We start from the raw sequence: 20,304 nt of genomic DNA, 5'->3' as shown, positions 1-20,304 counted from the left end.
TAGTAGCATTGCTGAGACCCGGGTTTGATCCTGACTATGGGTGCTGTCCATACGGAGTTTGTACGCTCTCCCCGTAATCTGCGTGGGTTTTCTCCAGGTGCTCCAAAGACGTACAGGCTTGCAGGTTAATTAGCTTCGGTAAAATTGCAAATTGTCCCAAGTGTGTAGGGATCACTGGTCTGCCGAAGGACCTGTTTCCGCGCTGTATCTCTATACTAAAAAAATCTAAAAATATGAAGTCTTGTTGCCACAGCACATAATTTAAAAGTTACTGTGACCTGTTCTCTTCCACAAACCAGTTTGTATAATTTAATACGATACAATAGAACTTCATTTATCCCAGGAGGGAAATCTGTCTTCGGTCACTTTCATAATGGGAAAACAAGAAAGACCAATTTTCAAATGCTATCTCTAATTTTGAGACAACAATCTCTACTTTTGAGACGAAGGAATACTTTCATAAGACTGCCACTAGCTTTCAATGACTTGATTATGTATGTTAATTGTTCCTCTTATGCAGCTGGGCATCCAACACGCCCACCAACTTTGATTAAATAGGGACCATTACTTGTAAACGACTGCAAAAGTTCCTAAATTTGCCTTCTATGCCAATCAAAACTCAAAATAGCAGATAGTCAACAACAATGGACTTAGATTACCATGGTTACTACTGACTTTTGTCACCCTTTGCGAAAATGTAAATGTGTGGAGATGGAGATAATAAGTAAGTAACGAGTACACGATGGAGAAAATGGAAACACCGTTAGTGGGTAATGGCTTCTGAGGAAAGAAGCAATTAATATTTTGGGTCAATGATCATTTATCGGAACAGGGTAAATTTAGAAATCAATATGTTGTCACAGAAAAGATGAAGGGGTGGAGTGAACAAAGAGAAACTGACTGATGCCAGCACAGTGTTTATTTACAATTGTATGTATTACTCTTGCAAACAGTAATGGGGTGATCTTTTGTTGCAATTTTACAATTCAATTACTCGGGAATGTAATCCCATTAACCAAAGTTAAATAATACTTGTAAGAGCTGGATAAATAATGTAAAACATTACTGAACAAGATTCAATGAGGTACATTATGGTTGCAAATAAATAAAACACTGCAAACTCAAAACCACATTTCTGGACATCTGCAATGTCTCAGCAGATTTCAAAACCGTAGTCATGGTTAGAGGCCATTGGTATCATTAACAAGTATAAGGAATTGTTTAAAGCTTCTAAAATACCAGAATACTTTCATAAATACATTTTGAATACATTTTCAGACTGCTTCCTGTTAAGTACAATAGTTTCAAATATACCTTAAGTTCCATTCCAGCTGTTATGATAAAAGGCACTGCAGTATTGTGATGTAAATAATTTCTGCACCATTTTGGAAAAAAAAGTCAATACAGCAGCTTCAAAACGGACTTTGGAAAATTGGCTAACAAGCAAATTAATGTTCACTTCATGCCAGATTTGGTATTTCTATAATTTTGCCACAATCCCTTATAATTATGTCATTTTACAGCTATTGACACAGATTTGCAGCATCATCCTCCCTTGTGTTTAAAAGACAAAATCTACATTATGTAGACAAAAGTACTTTTCATTTGCTTTTTGGTCTTAAATATTAATTTAATATTTTTGCTTTGCATAGTTTTAATACTTGGTTGAGTGGTGATAACCTGGTATTTAGGAAGAGTGGGTTGGAATACTTTAGGCCCAACATTGTCAAACTTACTACATGTCAATTCACTTTAGAAAAAAAAGCTCTTGGATGCTTGACTTTAACACTGTAATTGGAATGGCATTGTGCTTCATGAATGTGTGAGAACAAGTAAGTATATCGTTATGTTTGTGCATCTGTTCAATTTTATTTCCAAGTTGAAAATGGCTTCCTAGTATCTTTCTGCCGAATGCCTTTATTTAGAGGTGGTCCCAAACGAGGTTTCCCTTCACATTCCATACCTTCATTTTGTGCCAGCTCTTCATCGTATCTATGGGAAGAAGAGGATAACAATATCAAAGGGGGGCCAAAATGTAGTTGTTTATTCTAAAACCTTTCCCCAAGTTGTAAATATTTTTATTCACACAAATTCTGTTGAACAAGCATAATATAATGTTCGGCTATTACTGATCTTGTTACTTGTGCTAATCGCAATGTTGACTTACTGTATCAGCAGTCTGGGCAGCTTTTATTCTCAATACATTTAAATATCACTTAAATCAAATTAAACATTTACTTCCAACAATTTACAATTAGCAAAAAATCTGTGGATACTGAAATTATGGAACTCCAATGTTGAGTCTGGACATGTGATGTACCTAGTGAGCAGTTTAGGGTCTATCAAACTTGAAATGCTTTAGAACAGTGGACAAAACCAAAGTTAACAGTCAGAATGAAATGGAAATTTAAGTCGCAAAGTGACTTAAATTTACAGAATATATGGAGATGGTCCGTAACCTAAAATGTTGCATCTGCTGCCTCCAATGTAGTGGAGGCCACATCATGAACAGCAAATATTTGCTACTGAATTGGAAATTAAGGTGACATCTTTAAATTAAATTGCTGTATCTCCTAGAGCCCCCTGGATGGCAGAACCAGAATCTGCACCCCTTAATAATGATCAACATCAGTTCTGAACAAAAGTACTTGAGGTTCTCAAACCGCCACCATCTGATTGTGTTTAGGTTTTGCTATAACTCCATTTAGATCTTTAACCCAGCGAGCACTCGTTATCTTCTTTGATCTTTTGAGTAAAGGATTTCCACAATCTTTTGTAATAAAGTCTTATTTACGAACAATATATAACAAACTATCAAATCAAATTAATCTCCTTTGCCATTGACTAATATTCATCAGCTTAAATCTTTTCTCTGCTGCATACAATTTCAGTTGAACATTTGATCTCCCAGACTGACTAATGCTAATTTTGTGAAGAGCTATGCTTCCCTGTCTCTCCACTTCCCAGAAAGTCATATTCATTTTGGCTAAGGTTGACACAAAATGCTGGAGTAACTCAGCGGGATGGACAGCATCTCTGGAGAGAAGGAATGGGTGACGTTTTAGCTCGAGACTGTTCTTCAGACTGATGTTCTTTCCTACACATTAATTTTGCTAATGCAGGCTGAACGTTTTAGTTTGGTTTAAAGATACGGCGCGGAAACAGGCCTTTCGGCCCAATGAGTCCGTGCGGACACGCATTCCCTGCAAGACCAACACTATCCTCCACACCAGGGACAATTTACAAATTTACCGAGCCAATTAGCCCACATACCTGTACATCTTTGGAGTGTGGTAGGAAACCAGAGTAGCTGGAGAAAATAACTTGCAGGTCACATGGAGAACGTACAAACTCGAACCAGAAACGTCACCCATTCCTTCTATCCAGAGATGCTGCCTGTCCTGCTGAGTTACTCCAGCATTTTGTGTCTAACTCCATACAGACAGCACCCGTAGTCAGGATCAAACCCGGGTCTCTGGCGCTGCAACACAGTGCCACCCATGTTTGGAGAAAATCAAAAATGAAGTTAGGGGTTCTCAATATTACAAATGGATGCACAGTAAATTAAATAGTTTTGAAAAATATTTGATAATGTACAAAGGCTAAAACCCTCTCCCTTTTTTATTAACTAAATAGCAGTTTGAAGAATATTTTGCATATGGATTTATACAGTAAGTATTGAGATAATAGAACCTGAGTTTCACTATTGTGGATAGACACAAAATGCTGGAGTAACCTATCAAGACAGGCAGTGTCTGGAGAGAAGGAATGGGTAATGTTTTGGGTTGAGGCCCTTGTTCAGACTGATGATTGAGTATGGAGTCTGCACAACCAGATGATAGATCAGGCATCTTTTAGATTTACAGAATTATATTACAATCAGGTGAAATAGAATGAAGGAACAAAACAAAAATAACCAGCAGATTGCTGCAGGTTAAAACCTTACAGGAGCTCATAGTATCCAAGTGCTTCCTTCGGTGGGCATCTGCTCCACTTGCTGTCTGGTAATTCACCATTTGGTACAACAATGTTTAAGGTGTCATTGATGAGGTTGTATTTCAGAATGCGATCATTGGCAGTGGTAGAAGAAAGTGAAGGTGAAGCGTTCACCTAGAATTCAGACCAACATGTTAAACGTAAGCGGAGATTTTAACAGCATACGGCAATTTTTAAACAGACATATTCAATCAAATAAAATGTGGCATTACCTCAATGAGCCAAGGTTTCAGTTTGTCATCGATGATGATGTCATAACCATAACATTCAAAGCAGTGCCGATCATTAATCATTACTGGCTGTAAAAATAACCAACTTGTCAAAACTGCACCATTTTAAATAAATAAATAGATACAGATAAAATTGTATCTTTGTGACAGCCCTAGTTCAGATATAAAGTAATTGCTGTTAGTTCTTGCACCTATATTAATTCTCTAATCGGTGGGGTGACCTTTAGTTTTTAGCTTTAGACTAAAACTGGTTGATGATATTTAATACAGACAAACGTAAGATGTTACATTTTGGGAGCATTAACGTGCGCAGATCCAACACAGTAAACGGTAGGGGTCTGGGGAGTATTGTAGATCAGAGGGATCTAGAAGTACAGGTACAAAGTTTGTTGAAATAGGCTGGTCAAATGTTGGCACATTGGTCTTCATCAGTCGGAGCATTGAGGATAGAAGTTGGGAGGTCATGTTGCAGTTGTATAAGACGTTGGTGAAGCCGCATTTAGAGTGTTTTGTTGAGTTTTGGGCACCATGTTATAGGAAAGATGTTGTCAAGCTGGAAAGGATGCAGAGAAGATTTATGAGGATGTTGCCAGGTCTCAAGGGGCTGAGCTATAGGGAGAGGTTGAACAGGCTAGGACTCTATTCTTTGGAGCGCAGGAGGATGAGAAGTTATAGAGGTGTACAAAATCATGAGAGGAATAGATAAGATAGGCGCACAGTCTCTTGCCCAGAGTAGGGGAATCGAGAACCAGAGAACATAGGTTTATGGTGAGGGGCGAAAGATTTAATAGAAACCCGAGGGGTAACTTTTTCACACAAAGGAATGAGCTGTGGGGTGAGGTATTTGATTAGCACGGGAGTAAAGGGTTATGGGGAGAAAGCAGGAGATTTGGGTTAGGAGGAAGAGATAGATCAATCATGATTGAATGGCTCAGTAGACTTGATGGGCCAAATGGCCTAATTAAACTCATATCACTTATGACCTTAGCTCTATTTCAAAATTGCCAAGTGGGTCTAAAGCATTTTGGAAACCCCCAAAGGATCAAAAGACTTAATAATTGGTATTTTGAAAACTGCAGCTGAAGTGGTAGAGCATTTCTTGCTGGAGGTAGACACACAAGAGCATGCAATTGTTGGAATCTTGAGCAAAACTGCTGGAGTAACTCCGCAGGACGAACAGCATCTATGGAGGGTTTTTCACACACTGAAGATGGTGGGAATATGAGATAAGCTGCCAGAGGAGGTAGGTACTAACAGCATTTTAAACACATTGGAACAGGTACATGTATAAGAAAGGATATCTAAGGAATTTGGGCCAAATATGAGTAGGTGGGACTAGTGTAGATGGGCTATCTTGGTTGGCAGAGGCAAGGTGGGTTGAAGGGCCTGTTTCCATGCTGTACATTGAATGAAATTCCACCAGGAAACAACAAAAGCCAATTTACTTTGCTGTGTACTGGGATAGATGCATTGGAGGGAAAGGAATGCTTGCAAAATTGGATTCTGAGCAAAATGCTGGTATTTAACCAGCATCAGAATGAAACATTACAGTGATGCTGCTCAAAGGAGCAGAGAGTGCTCAATGAACCTTTGGAGAATGGATCCTGGTACACTGAGCAAAGTGCCATGGAATTCAGACATATTTGAACTAAATAAATGTTTCTTAATTGCTGATTTTTTAAGATCCAATGTTTTAGGAAATGTTATTTCCTAATTTGTGAATAAATCCCCAACAAAGAAACAAATATTTATATTTATCATTGATCGAAGATTTAGACAAAGAGGATATAAAGATGGCAGTGCTGATTCATGGCCTACACCTGAGGCTTTATTTTACATGCGGCATCTCAGATTTCCTAGATTTCAATCAAGAGATCTACAATACAAATAGTAGGATGCTTGATTATGTTACATATTAATGGTTGTATATGAACTCAACCAATATTTTTTTCATGTTTGTATAATCAAATCTCTCAAAAACTATCAAAATCGTATGAGACAATATATTATTCAGAACATTTCAAGTAACTTTACTATGAATGAATTAAAAAATAAATAAAACTGATATTGCTATGAACAACTGTGGCAATTTGCACACAGCAAAGTGATAATCAACAAATGAATAAGTGGCATTAATTGAGTAAAGATGTTAATACACAGTTCCAGTAAAAACTCACTGTACTATATCGGAGAGTAGCATTGGATCTTTCACACCCATCTGAAAGCCTTATATGATAAGCTGTAATCCTGCACAATTATTTGAATTGGATTCAGAATTGGTTTATTCATAAACACAGAGGGTTGTTGTGGAAGGAAGTTATTCTGGCAGGAGGTCTATGAACAGTGGAGCTCTGCTGTTTGTGATATATATAACTGGACTTAAATGTGGATGGGTTGATGAGTAAGTTTACTGACGACTCCAAAATTGGAGTCATTTCAGACAATGAGGAAGGCTGTCAGAAGATACAGTGGTATATCAATCAGCTGCAGAAATGGGTGGAGAAATAGCAGATGGAAGCCAAGAAAGTGTGAAGTGTTACACTTTTGGGAGGGTGAATGTGAAGGGTAAGTATACCGTTAATGGCAAGACAGCTTTGATGTGCAGAGAGAGCAGCTTGGAGTTCTAGCTCATAACTCACTTAAAGTGGCAGCACAGGTAGATAGTTTGGTTAAAAAAGTGTATGGTACACTTGCTTTCATTACTTGGGGCATTGAATATAAGAGTCAGGATGCAGATCTATAGGATTTTGATTAGGCCGCATTTGGAGTATTGTGTGCAGTTCTGTTTGCCCCATGAAAGGAAGGAGGTTTTGGAGAGGATGCAGAGGTGGTTTACCAGAATTCTGCCTGGATTAGAGGGCTACAGCTACAGGGAGAGGTTGGATAGACTTGAATTGTTATCTGTAGGTCAGAGGTTGAGGGGAGACTTGATAGGAGTATATAAAATTATGAGAGGCATAGATAAGGTAGACAGTCAGAACCTTTATCCCTGATTGGAAATGTCCAACATAAGAGGACATAGCTATAAGGTGAGAATGGGAAAGCTTAATGGAGATATGCAGGCCAATTGTTTTTTTTGCACAGACTGATAGGGGGCCAGGAACATATTGCCAAGGATGGTGGTGGAGGCAGATACGATTGTGGCGTCTAAGAGGCTTTTGGATAGGCACATGGAAGTCCAGGAAAGGGAGGAATATGAATCATGCACAGGCAGATGAGATCAGTTCATCTAGGTATCATGTTGAGCACAAACATTGTGGGCCGAAGGGCCCGTTCCTTGCCCCTAGTAATGAAGGCAAGTGTACCATACGCTTTTTTAACCACACTATCTACTTGTGCTGCCACTTTAAGTGAGCTATGAACTAGAACTCCATGAACTAGAACTAGTTGCTCTCTCTGCACATCAAAGCTGTCTTGCCATTAACGGTTTACTTTCCCGTCCATGTAATTAAACGGAAGCAATTTTAAAATCTTGCTCTCATGTTTGAAATGGGCTTTAAAATTGGTGTCAGAGATGACACTGCTTTACTTCCTTGTAATTGTTGGAGTGGGCCTGTTTCAAGTGAAAGGAGAGTCTTACAAACACCATACTCAAACGAGCAAATGTGCATTAATTGACAAAACACTATTCAAAATTACCTTCCCTGTTCCTAGAATCAATTTATATATTTATCAAATTTTGCACAGAAGTCCCCACAATGTTGAGAGGTAGAGCTTAAAACAAAAACAAGGCATATGAAACCACAGGTACACAAAATTGCTGGAGAAACTCAGCGGGTGCAGCAGCATCTATGGAGCGAAGGAAATAGGCGACGTTTCGAGCCGAAACCCTTCTTCAGATAAGAAACCACATATCCCTTCAAAGAAAAATATTTGTATGATGTACTTACTGCCACGGCTTTCAGTGAGTGAACAACAATCCAGTGAATGTCATCGAAGAGTTTATCAGTCACCTCCTTCCCCTGTGTGCTCTCCAGATACAGCCTCAGATTACTGACCGACCATTTCCCACCATGTACAGGATTATAATCACCCTGGAAAAATAGAACAACAGATGCATCCTCATAACTTAATGGGAAATTGAAGAATGATGTGTTGTGAGATAAAGGGGTTGGGTAACTTTGGTCCTTGTTTAACAGATTTAGTCCTTAGCTGATATTGTCGTGGGCAGCGATGGGAGCAGTGCAACTTGCACCCCCACTCCCATGGCTGAAACGAGAAAGTATGAATTTCCATCCCTATTTAATTGAAGACCCAGTAAGTCCATTTTAATGATTCCACAATGATTTCAAAGGTTCTGAAAGGAACGTAAAAAAAAAAAGAAAAGTTATTGCAAGAGGTTTCATACACTTCAATGATCAGTCTGTAACTTTTCCCTTTGTCCCTTCGTTTCAACCTGGATGCGGGCATCGATGTTCAGAATTGAACTTTTTTTTTTCTTATCCCAGACTGACTCTTAGATACTGAACTTTAAATTGTTGAAGAGACAGTTCCCTCGACTCAGAATTAAAATCAACTTCAGTCCTAGAATAACACGAGTAGTACTGATATGAATATTTACACTATACATTTTTATCTGAATGACACACTCATTTTGAAAAACGCAGGGTGAACAGGGTGAAAAAATGAACAGTTAAAGTACACCAGGACTATAAATCGGTTTCCTTAATGGAAGTTAATTTTTTTCAGTGACCACACTGCCTAGATTCACTTTACAAACAACTCCCAGAAGCTAATCAAATAATTCAATCATTCTGGCTACTACAAATACAGCCCACCCAATTCCACCTACTTTCATTTGGAAACCTCAGACCACCATCTTATTCTGCAGTAAAAGCCTATCAACCCAGAATGTTTCTCTGTCTCCAGATTCTACCTGACCTGTCAACTGCTGCCAGCATTTCATTCCTGACTAAGTGCCACTTATTCATAAAGTGCTACCTTCAGGTAGAAGGTACAGGAGCCTGAAGACTGCAACAACCAGGTTCAGGAATAGCTACTTCCCCACAGCCATCAGGCTATTAAACCTGGCTCGGACAAAACTCTGATTATTAATAACCACTTTCTGTTATTTGCACTTTACCAGTTTATTTATTCATGTGTGTATATATTTATATCATGGTATATGGACACATTTATCTGTTTTGTAGTAAATGCCTACTATTTTCTGTGTGCTTAAGCAAAGCAAGAATTTCATTGTCCTATACAGGGACACATGACAATAAACTCATTTGAACTTGGACTATTTATATTTAACCAATTTGTCACTCAACATGCAGTAGCTAATTAACTTACCCCCAGTTTCTGTACAGACACATTTGTAAGATGAACAAACATGTTATCTAATTCACTGGTGCTTGGTGTGTACTTCATCGTGCAAAATCGACAAAATCCAAGCCGATACCTGCAATTTAAAGGAAATGATAATGATTCATCCCCAAAGGAATGCACCCATATTTAAATTTCATTTGTCAGATTTCAGCAACATTGCAGAGGTAACTTTTACATTAAAATCATCTTGTAATTCAAGTACACTGAACATCATCCATCGTCCATATTAGCGGTAGGAGTGGGGGCGAGAATGACTTGCATAAGACTTCAGAGTGGATGAATCTACCTTGAATTAAATTGGCATAAAGTTAAGGGAATGGTTGGGAAATGCATGAGCAGGTCATTGCTGATGAGTTCAGTAGAATGAGACAGATATTCATAAAGCCAATGCTGCACAGAAGTCTGATTCTAGCCTATAATGGCTGACACGTCTACCAAACCACCAGCTGTCAACTCAACTGGCCCAGTTTCTAAGCAGACAGTGCTGATCTCTTGAAAAGAAACCAACATACATAATAAACCAAAAGAAGCATTTTTATTCCTCTCTGCCAAGCATAGATTTTCTGTCATTTTCACTAAACACTAATATTTAAGATTCTGACGTAAATGCAAATGGGTACATTTCTTGGATTATTTATTATTGGGGGGAAAAGATGAACAGACTGAATAATTTAATTTTAGTTAATATGATTAGATAATTATGATATCCTCATAGGGACATACTTGTACCTGAATTCTGTACAACTGTGATGAAACAGAAACATGAAATCTTTCTTACTCACATGTAACACTTCAGCGGTCGATAGGAGGTCACTAACACATACAAACGTAGATCAAACTTCTTTCCACCAATCAGCAGTGGGTTGTCTATGTACAATGAAATGACATATGCCTCTTTCCCAGCAGGTGCTATAAATCTGAAAATTAATAACGGATAAGACAACTTGAATTTGTTTTGATCACAGCTACATTAGAAAGAAATCAATGAGCAGGAAACACAACATTATGGCGAATATGTATTTTGATAACTGAAGGGATATTTGCAGTTAGGCTCGCTGAAACTCTGTGCTGGGTCTGTAAATGTCCATGCTATGTATTAATAATTTTGACTTAATTTGCAGATGTTAACAAAATGGACTGTATGCTTAATAGTGAGCTAAAAAGTCTGTAAACTCCAGGAAGAGATGGAGAAAAAGTGGCTAATGGATGTCAATCTTGTTAGATATGAGGTAAGGCATTTGGGGAGATTAAATTACTACAAAAAAAAAGATTTACAATAAATTGAAGGGTAATTAAAAACCTAAAATAACACAGAGACAAATGGTGATAGTCTTGCTGGGCTGTATGCAAAACATTTTATTTCACTGTACCTGGTACATGGGACAATAAAGAAACCATAACCATACCTTGCAATGCACATAGTAGAGTAGGTAAAAGTGCTATGTTTGTCTTTACAAGGTTTGCTCCTGCATCCAAGGTGCACGGCAGTTTTTATGAGCTTGGATAGTGAGCTACAATATTGAACCATGATGTCAATTGCCCTCGCTCCCGTATCCTTGCACTCTCTTGGGTAAGCATCTGTTATCCTCAAAGGATAACACTATATTGTCATAGTGGCAATCGATTTTCTGTTCCAATACTATCAGATACCGCATAAAAATACTGCACTATGTGATAGAAATAAAGTGGACTCCGAATTCAAACTTTTTTCCATTCTGCTGAAAGGTGATCAGCCAAATTGTTAAATCGGTTTTCTCTCTGGATACACGTTCTGAGATGCCGAGTATGTTCAGCATTTTGTAGTTTTATTTCAGTTTCCCAGCATTAGTAGTATTTCACATTTTTTGTTGTAATTAGTTCCTAACATGTTTGCTGTGGTGTTATTTATCCCTGGCCTTCACTGACATCTTCAATCTGTCACTGGCCCAGGGTGTCGTCCCTACATGCCTCAAGACCACAACCATTGTGCCAGTGCCCAAACAGTCAGCTTCAGGGAGTCTCAATGACTTCCGCCCAGTGGCACTCACCCCCATCCTCGCGAAGTGCTTCGAGAGATTGATCCTGGCTCACCTCAAATCCAGCTTCCCTACCACACTGGACCCCCATCAGTTTGCCTATCGGTCAACAGAGGATGCCATATCTGCGGCTCTTCACTCTGCCCTGACCCACCTGGACAATAACAACTCCTACATCAGGTTTTTATTCATTAACTTCAGCTCTGCATTTAATACTGTCATTAATACTGTCATCCCCGCCAGTCTGATCACCAAACTCAGCGGCCTTGGCATCAACACCTCCCTCTGCAACTGGACACTGGATTTCCTCACTAACAGACCCTAGTCTGTTAGGATTAACAACCTCACCTCCTCCACTCTGACACTGAACACCGGCGTGCCACAGGGCTGTGTGCTCAGCCCTCTCCTCTACTCCCTCTTCACCCACGACTGCGTCCCTATGCATGGCTCCAACTCCATCATAAAATTCGCTGACACACCACGGTGGTAGGACTGATCAGTGACAACAACGAATCAGCCTACAGGGAGAAGGTCCAGCACCTGGCAGCTTTGTGTACCAACAACAACCTCGTCCTCACCACATAGAAGACGAAGGAAATCATTGTGGACTACCGGAAGGCCAGAGGCGGCAGACACACCCCCATCCACATAAACGGGACTGAGGTGGAGTGCGTCTCCAACTTCAAATTCCTTGGAGTACACATCTCTGAGGAGCCGTCCTGGTCCCACAACACCGCCAAACAGCGGCTGCACCACAGCTGACAGGAAGGCACTACAACGGGTGGTGAAACCCACCCATCACATCATCGGTGCTCCGCTCCCTGCCATGGCTGTCCTTCACCGCACACGGTGTCTGAGACGGGCTGGCAAAATCATTAAGGACCCCTCACACCCCAACCATGGACTGTTTGCCCTCCTCCCATCAGGGAGGCGGTACAGGAGCCTCAGGTCTCGCACCAGCAGGCTAAGGAACAGCTTCTTCCTCAACACCATTACCCTGCTGAACTCACAGGCCCGGCGATAGCCCCCCCCCCCCCCCCCCCCCCCTCATCAGTATTATTTATATTTTATATTTATATAATTTATAGTTAAGCTCTTATTCACCAGAATATAGCACATGTCAATCTTTTGCACCTTAACAACTATCTGTATATATGTATATGCCTATGTGCATACACCAATATATCCTCATTTGTATATATATTGTCTTAATCAGCACTTTACTACTTTGCACTATGGTTAGATGCTAAACTGCATTTTGTTGTACCTGTACTTGTACTATGTGCAATGACAATAAAGTTGAATCTAATTTAATTTTGGGTGCCATGAAAAGTAGCAACAAGCCAAAATGCAGTCATTCTTACGTAGTTGTCCTACTGTCTCGTGACCACTTCTTGATCTGAGAAAGTTTATTGATGAGGAAAATTCCTTTTCCCTGAGCTTTTCCACATGGTTTCATTATCCAAGTACTAGTTGGGTTCTTTCGAAACTCCTCAACAAACAAATTGTAATCGCCAGGCAGCATGAATGTAACTGGGATAAAATCTGAAAAATAATGATATCTCATTGTCAATATAGTCCTTTGCTGTTAATCTTAAGACAGTCAATTTGGATTACACCTCTTTAAAATAACTAAACTTACAATAAAAACCATGATGATTTCCATTCAGTTAGAATTGTACTGTTGACATCAGAGTATAGATTACATGAGAGCTATTGTGTATAATTTCTGCAAACACTGAGCTCAAAGTTATACCACTTAAATATTTCTTCATAAATTATTTTAAAATGATTTCCATGCAGATGAGAGAAAATTATGTTTCGGGTATCCTTGCTGCATCAATGAAGACGAAACAAAGGGAAAGTTTTCCATTCTTGAAATTTCAAGATCTTGCTTATATTGAAAGAATGTGCAAAAGATGCACAGAGAATTTGACTAAATTGGTTTGTTCAAAAACAGTAAGTAGTATTACATAGAACATAAAACATAGAAGAGCACAGCACAGCACAGGAACAGGCCCTTTGGCCTCTCATGACTATGCTGAACATGATGCCATATTACATATGGGGAGAATTCATTGACCCCTGACTGTTCAAGTGTCTTTCTAAATGACGTTTAAACACTGCTATATCTGCATCCACCACCTCCCTTGGCAGCATGTTTCAGGCACTTACCACTGTTGTTCTTGCAAATCTCAGTTGAAATTTCCTCCTCTCACCTTAAACCTCTGTAATACTGGAAAAAAATGCCCTGGTTATCTCACTTATTTACACCATTCATAATTTTATATGCTCTTGGGGGGGTCACCTTATGGCTAATACACTCCAACCCAGGCAACATCCTTGCACATCTATTTTGGTCCTCTTAATTTCTTGCTTTTCTTTCCTGTTTCCCTTTATCTTTCTCAAGGGCCTTGTCTGATTTTAGCGCCATGAACTTTATATATGCAATAATTTTTGTTAAGAGTGTTGTGTATAAAATGAGAATGACACAAAGGGCACATCTGCCTTTTATTCAAATAACCTATACTCTCTAACCATTCTTTAATGTTCTATTATTTGTGGCAGTTTGCCAGCTGAATTTCTAATATTACAACATCACTGAACTTCATTGGCTGAAAAATTATTTGGGATAGCCGTAGCCACAAAAGTCATCATTAAATGCATAATTTATTTTATTTACAAGTAAGAGTTGTTCCCCAAAGCCTTTGACCAACTCCTTTATCAGTGTTAAGATCTCTTCATTTACCTAAATGAACATATTTGCCATTTTCATCCTTCTCCACAAGTGGGCTTGCATCCCTCTCTAACTCTCGACGATAGCGCTTGATATTCTTTACCATCAGATCCTTCCGTGTCAGTTCATAATGGTTTGGAAAATGATTCGCAATTTGGTCATCGTTCAGACGGTAGCCATTTTCAATGCTGAAAACATTTCGAATTGTCTGTACACTCATCCTATGAGAATAAATGTCCAATAGTGACCACAACATTAGTTTTAAATGTACAATTTGCAAACATTTAAATACCTGAACTCTCATTTTGTAGTAAAAAAAAAATTCCTTTCCCATTCCTGTTACTTTCATCTCACTCGATCACACATGATTTCTAGGTTGGATAATTTTACTTTCAGAATTCTCGCACAATAGAAAAAGAAGCGTTCAGCTTATTAATGCCGACTCCCCAACCTATTCCATCAGTCCCAATCCGCATTTATTTCCAAATAACCTGTATTTTTCTCACATATCTATCAATTCCCCTTTCTTGCTAAGATACAATTTAAAGTAATCAGTTAATTTACAAACCAGCACATATTTGATGGAAAACCAGAGAGTCCATGAGAAACCACACTGCCACTTACAAAGCGTGCAAACTCCACACAGACAGCATCAGAGATCACGATTGATTTACAAGTCCTTAAGAGTTATCTGGACTGAGCTGGACAACAAGTCTCCACTAGGGCTTTGTTGCGGCCGCTTCATGATGCTTCTTGAAGAAAATTAAGTCAATGAAGTCTGAAGCATTCTAGTTGGGAAAGGTCAATTACATCACAACATAACTTAGCCAACTATGTTGGTGGTGAGTAGGTTCCTGCAAATCTGGCAGCAGGAAGATTTTTGCCAGTTGTTGCCAAGGCCAATTGGTGATAAATCCTGGAAAAACTTCAGTAAGTCAAACAGCATCTGTGGAGGCAAAAAGTTTAAGTCGATGATTTGGATCGACACAATCCTGATGCAGGATCTCGACTCGAAACATACACTTAAATGTTTTGCCTCCACAGATGCTGCTTGACTCAATGAGTTCTTCCAGTGATCTGGATTTTGTCCCAGATTCCAGCATCTGCAGTCTCTTGATTTGATGATAAATCTTGCAGCCTCCATGCAAGCACACAGTGATTAAGCGATGCAAATTATTGGGGTGCCCGAAGCAGACAAATTTGGCAAGTAGGGATTATAAAATAGCTCCCCACCTGTCGATGCTTTCTCCATGTGGAAGAATCCACTCGCTGAACTGTCCAGAACTATGGTCTTTACAAAATTAGATGTATTTCACACAAGTATATTATGAAATATGGAAAGAGAAACCCGATGCTTTCAAACAATCAAATGCCCCTCTGGGCTTTGTACAAAAACAACCTTATGGCATGGAGCCATTTCAGCCTACCAATGTCAAGATGTTTAAAAGGAGTCTAGATATTATATGGTTTACAACTGCTCTGCTCCGTCCGTCTAGACATTTTAATCCCCTCTCCCTTTCAGATACTGGCCTTTCTGTCCTGGGCCGTCTCTACTGTCAGAGTGAGGCCCAACACAAATTGGAGGAACAGCATCTCATATTTCACATTCCTGCTATCCAGATATGCTGCCTGGTCACATTGAGTTACTCCAGCATTTTGTGTCTATAAAGAATGCAATATTGAAGCTACAGATAGTAGTGGAGAAATTACATGAAACACAATTGAGGAAATGAATTTGATACAGAAGAATACAATTTTAAAGCAAATAATTACGTTAGTTCATTTAATATTGTCATGTGTACCGAGTAAAAAGATGTTTTGTTGCATACTATTCAGTCAGTGAAAAAGTTATACATGATTCAAGCCATTCACAGTGTACAAATATAGAATAAACGAAGGGAATAAGGAAAATATGTAATTTCCTCTTCTCCTTGGGGTTTGCCTTGAGGAGGACTTGCTTCCATGCTGCTTCAGAGAGTTCTGAGGTGATGGAATCCTATGTGGTAACTCTAAACTCTTCCACAGATGGGTCAGGACATGCCTAATGGGTCAGGCAGGTGAGTAGTTTGTGAGGCACTGCACTCCCTTCCTCTGCCAGCCTTCTTCCCCTTCTTCGGGCTGATTGTAGAAGGTCCTAAACTGAATATCCATGTTCTCCAGAGAAGCTGCCTGACCCCCTGATTTACTCCAGCACTTTGTGTCTTCTTTTGCAAAACAGCATCTACAGTTCCGTGTTTTTAAGAATTTCATTGTTCTATTATTGGTGACCATGGCAATTAAACAATCTGACTCGCAATTTGTTCAAGGAGGTATTCAGAATGTCCTTGAATTTTTTTCTGTACATCTGGTAATTCCTTGGAATAGTTTTTTTTGGCAGTCATGGAAAATGTAAAAGCATATATATTAATATATATTAACTGGCTGGACTGATTAAGACATGAGAATCTCTCCATTAGATGGTTCAAATTGTACAAATCAGGGCTGTATAAAACGGGGCCATAGTATTTATATACAAATAAGTGCAAACTAGAATAATAAAGGAACAGCACCGTACATTTGGGTATTGATAAGTTGAAAATAGAAGCTTTTACTGTTGACCCAGCACAAATGAGTATCTAGAAGACTTAGGTAGTATGTGTATGTGTGCTTTAATCACAGCTCACAGCCTCTGATAATATGGAAGTAACTCTTAATGATATAATACGAGAAAGGTTTAGACAAATTCCTCCTACAGATAGACAAGCATTCAAAATATATTGAGATAAAGTAAGTGCTTTATTAGCTAACTGTAAAGGCACTGTAGGCCAACCCTGATCCATTTCTGTGAAATTTGATTTTTCCAATAATTAGATAAGGATCTTCAATTTTGATAATTCCAAATTCTAATAGTTTGTGAAACTAAATAGGATGAAATATCATGTGTGCTTATCATCCATTGGATAAGCTATATGTAGGCACCAAATAAGTGTGTCATACAAGGCATCAAATTGCAAGTTTCTGTTGGGCTACAAAATGGCACCATGCTCCATAACAAAGTCCTGCATAAATGCTGACGCACAAACGACTGGGTTCAGGTTGAATCAGGTTCAGCAAAATCTGGGTTGAAAGATGGGTTCTGTGGGTTCTGTAATGGCTGATGAAGGCAATTTGGGATCAACAGTCACTGTCATGGGTTGAACAAGGGCTGGTTGACAAGGCAGGCGGACAGGAGCGGGGGAGATGGTGTGCTCCTTCCTCCATTTTCATTCAATAAAACAACTCAACATTCTCTGTACCACCCTGGAATCAAACATTACCACACATACTACAAAGGAAAGAGAATCATAAAGGTTGAATGAAATATCTGTTTAATCTTCTAGGCACTACATCAAAATAAAATAAAATCCCAATAAATTAGTTAAGTCAGTAAATACATAAACATTGCTAAACTAATTTAACTTTTTTTACGTGCAAATATAGTGCATTATGGGTCAATAGATGTGACAACATTGCATATTGTTTTTTGAGTAATAGAGTTATACAGCAAAGAAATAGCCCCCCCAACTCACCAAGTTAAAGCTGACTATCAAGTGCCCTTCTATACTAACCCCATTTTACCACACTTGGTCCATAGCCTTCAAAGGCTTTGAGATTCAAATGCTCCTCGAGATACAACTTGATGTTGTGAGAATACCTGCCTCTGCGATCCACTTAGGCTGTGTCTTCCAGTTTCCAGCCACCCACAGGGTGAAAAAATTCTTCCCTAGATCACTCTTGGACGGACCTCTTACCTCTTATTCTAAAACAATGCCCTCTAAATGTACACCAAGGCTGCCACCTTTAGTGATCTACAAACTCTGTTTCTCAATACTCCCTGCGTTCTGGCCAATTGTTATTTCTTTAAAAAAAAATCTATTGAATAAATCAGAAAGCTTCTGCCACCAACAAAGCCATGCTGGCTATCCATGATCAATTCCTGCCTTTCTAATTGTAGATTAATATTGTCCCTCTATTGTTCTTTTTACCAATAACTTCCCTACTATTGAAATCAAAACACACTGGCCTGTAATTACTAGATTAACCTTGAATAAAGGCACCACATTTGTAATCATCTAATCATCCAGCACCTCATCTGTAGCCAACAAAAGCTTTAAAAAATCTCCCGAGATCTTCTACTTTGTCTTCCACAGCAGCCTGGGAAGGAAACATCCACCTTTATGTTTCCTTATTAATGTTAATATGGCCTAGATTATACTCATCTCCCTTTTTGAAATATGTAAATACAATGACATGCATACACATGAGAACATTTCACCTTTATGGTCTGATTACATTGCCTCTTACACTTTCCCTAGTTCCCTTCTTCCGTTTAAATATCTCAAGATTTTCCTTAATCGTATCTACCAGTGATATTTCACAATGTCTCTTTATTCTAGTTTTTTTTACTGTTTGTATGTGCATTTTAAACGAAACCAGACAATTTTAGAGCTTCCAATGTTTCTCTCATGTGTAGGAAGGAACTGCAGATGCTGGTTTAAACCGAAGATAGACACAAAAAGCTGAATTAACTCAGCGGGACAGGCAGCATTTCTGGAGAGAAGGGATGAATGGGTGACGTTTCGTGTCGATACCCTTCTTCGTGTTTCCCTCGTGTTAATCAATACATTCTGTACGTTACTATCCCCAGGATGAAGAACCTCTGAAAATGCATACATTGCAGGGGAGGGTGGTATCTGTGAAAGAACACAGACCTCACATACATAGCACTCAGAGATATGAGTATCTATGTGTTCCTCCCATGGTCCAAGCGTCAGTTTAGCAAGACGCAAACTTAAAAACATTAAGTACTAAAATAAATAAACTGCAATAAACCACGACTTCACAATGCTTCACTCACCAATAGAAGTTCCAGTCCTCTTCAGTAGATGTCTGAATCCAGCCCCTCTTCTCAAAATTATTCACAAGCACTGATTTCTCGATGTCTGTCGCCCACTTTACTTTCCCGGCCATAACTTCAAGGTGAAGATGTGAATGAATCAATCAATGAAGAACAACACGCTGTAAAGCATTGGAGCAGACAGTTTGACAATCCACCCACTGGCTCAACCTCCACGGCCTGACGCAGCGGGCGCCAATTGCGGCTTCGAGGGACTTGGTGCGCATGTGCGATCGAATGGACTTATGGGAATTGTAGTTTGTCATCCGCCTCCCAGCTGTATCCCATAATGCAGCGCGGGCCCGGCACTGACACCCAAAGATCTCCTCTATAATCTTTGCTGGCACCGAGACCGAGGAGCGGGGAGCGGGGAGCGGGAGCCGGGAGCCGGGAGCGGGGAGCGGGAGCCGGGAGCCGGGAGCGGGGAGCGGGGAGCGGGGAGCGGGGAGCGGGAACCCGGAACCCGCAGCCCGCAGCGACTGAAGGCGCCCTGCACCCAACGTCGGTACGTCGGAGCAACTGTCGACAGAAAAAAAAAACTTCACGGGTAAGATCTGTGATAGGAAACAATTTTTAGAGAGTCGTTAAACGCACTTAGGGAACTTTGTTCAAAGGAGATCTGCCCGGGATGAGAGCTGAGGTTGGAGAGGCTGGAAGGCGGAGTTATTAAACAGTAACTTAAGGGCAACAGTGGACAGATAGATGCATTTCTGCGGTTGAGATCGTTCATCTCGCTACCTCCTCTTCATCTCATCTCCCTCACCTCATTCACCTCTACCTCCAGATCAACCTCCTCGCCTCTTCCCCCCCCCCCCCCCCCCCCCCCCCCCCCCCCCCTCCCGTCCTCCCTTCCTCCTCCACCCACCATCTTCACCATCGTTGATTCTCCTCCTACCATACACCCCAAACCCCAGCCTCTCTGTAAACATCGAATGGACCTCCATCTAACTTTAAATTAGCATGCTATGGTCATTGGTACGTTTAGTACATACACCCCACATCACTGGAAACTATGGATGGAGCTTGGTAAAACTTATACTCCAACATGGAAAAAACTCTGACCAGTATTCCAGAAGGGCG

At 39.8% G+C, this 20,304-nt stretch overlaps 2 protein-coding genes across 2 annotated transcripts in view; one reads left to right on the top strand and one right to left on the bottom strand.

The window, feature by feature from the left end:
* Positions 1-904: 904 nt before the first annotated feature.
* LOC129708612 (polyglutamylase complex subunit TTLL1-like) lies at positions 905-19,433 on the bottom strand. The gene is made up of 9 exons (XM_055654463.1): positions 19,186-19,433; positions 14,322-14,530; positions 12,937-13,117; positions 10,340-10,474; positions 9,522-9,630; positions 8,117-8,260; positions 4,209-4,295; positions 3,947-4,110; positions 905-1,992 (listed from the first exon to the last, which is right to left on the bottom strand). The coding sequence occupies exons 1-9, from the start codon at positions 19,296-19,298 to the stop codon at positions 1,869-1,871; spliced, it is 1,266 nt and encodes a 421-aa protein (XP_055510438.1). The 5' UTR covers positions 19,299-19,433; the 3' UTR covers positions 905-1,868.
* Positions 19,434-19,691: 258 nt separating this feature from the next.
* LOC129708611 (bcl-2 homologous antagonist/killer-like) overlaps positions 19,692-20,304 on the top strand; it is a 36,581-nt gene continuing 35,968 nt past the window's right edge. Inside the window, exon 1 of the mRNA XM_055654462.1 lies at positions 19,692-19,771. The gene's annotated coding sequence lies outside the window, so the exon portion shown is untranslated. The remainder of the gene's footprint in view (positions 19,772-20,304) is intronic.

The sequence above is a fragment of the Leucoraja erinacea genome, chromosome 24 (genome assembly GCF_028641065.1).
Source record: "Leucoraja erinacea ecotype New England chromosome 24, Leri_hhj_1, whole genome shotgun sequence".
Lineage (NCBI taxonomy): Eukaryota > Metazoa > Chordata > Chondrichthyes > Rajiformes > Rajidae > Leucoraja > Leucoraja erinaceus.
This window is presented reverse-complemented; position numbering and strand designations above follow the sequence as displayed.

Excerpts from the sequence above, each read along its gene's own strand:
- LOC129708612 (XM_055654463.1), bottom strand. The coding sequence starts at position 19,298 with ATGGCCGGGAAAGTAAAGTGGGCGACAGACATCGAGAAATCAGTGCTT. Across the intron at positions 8,261-9,521 it reads TGTCTGTACAGAAACTGGGG|GGTGATTATAATCCTGTACA; the intron begins GTAAGTTAATTA and ends CTATTTTTCCAG. Across the intron at positions 4,111-4,208 it reads TGAAACCTTGGCTCATTGAG|GTGAACGCTTCACCTTCACT; the intron begins GTAATGCCACAT and ends TCTGAATTCTAG.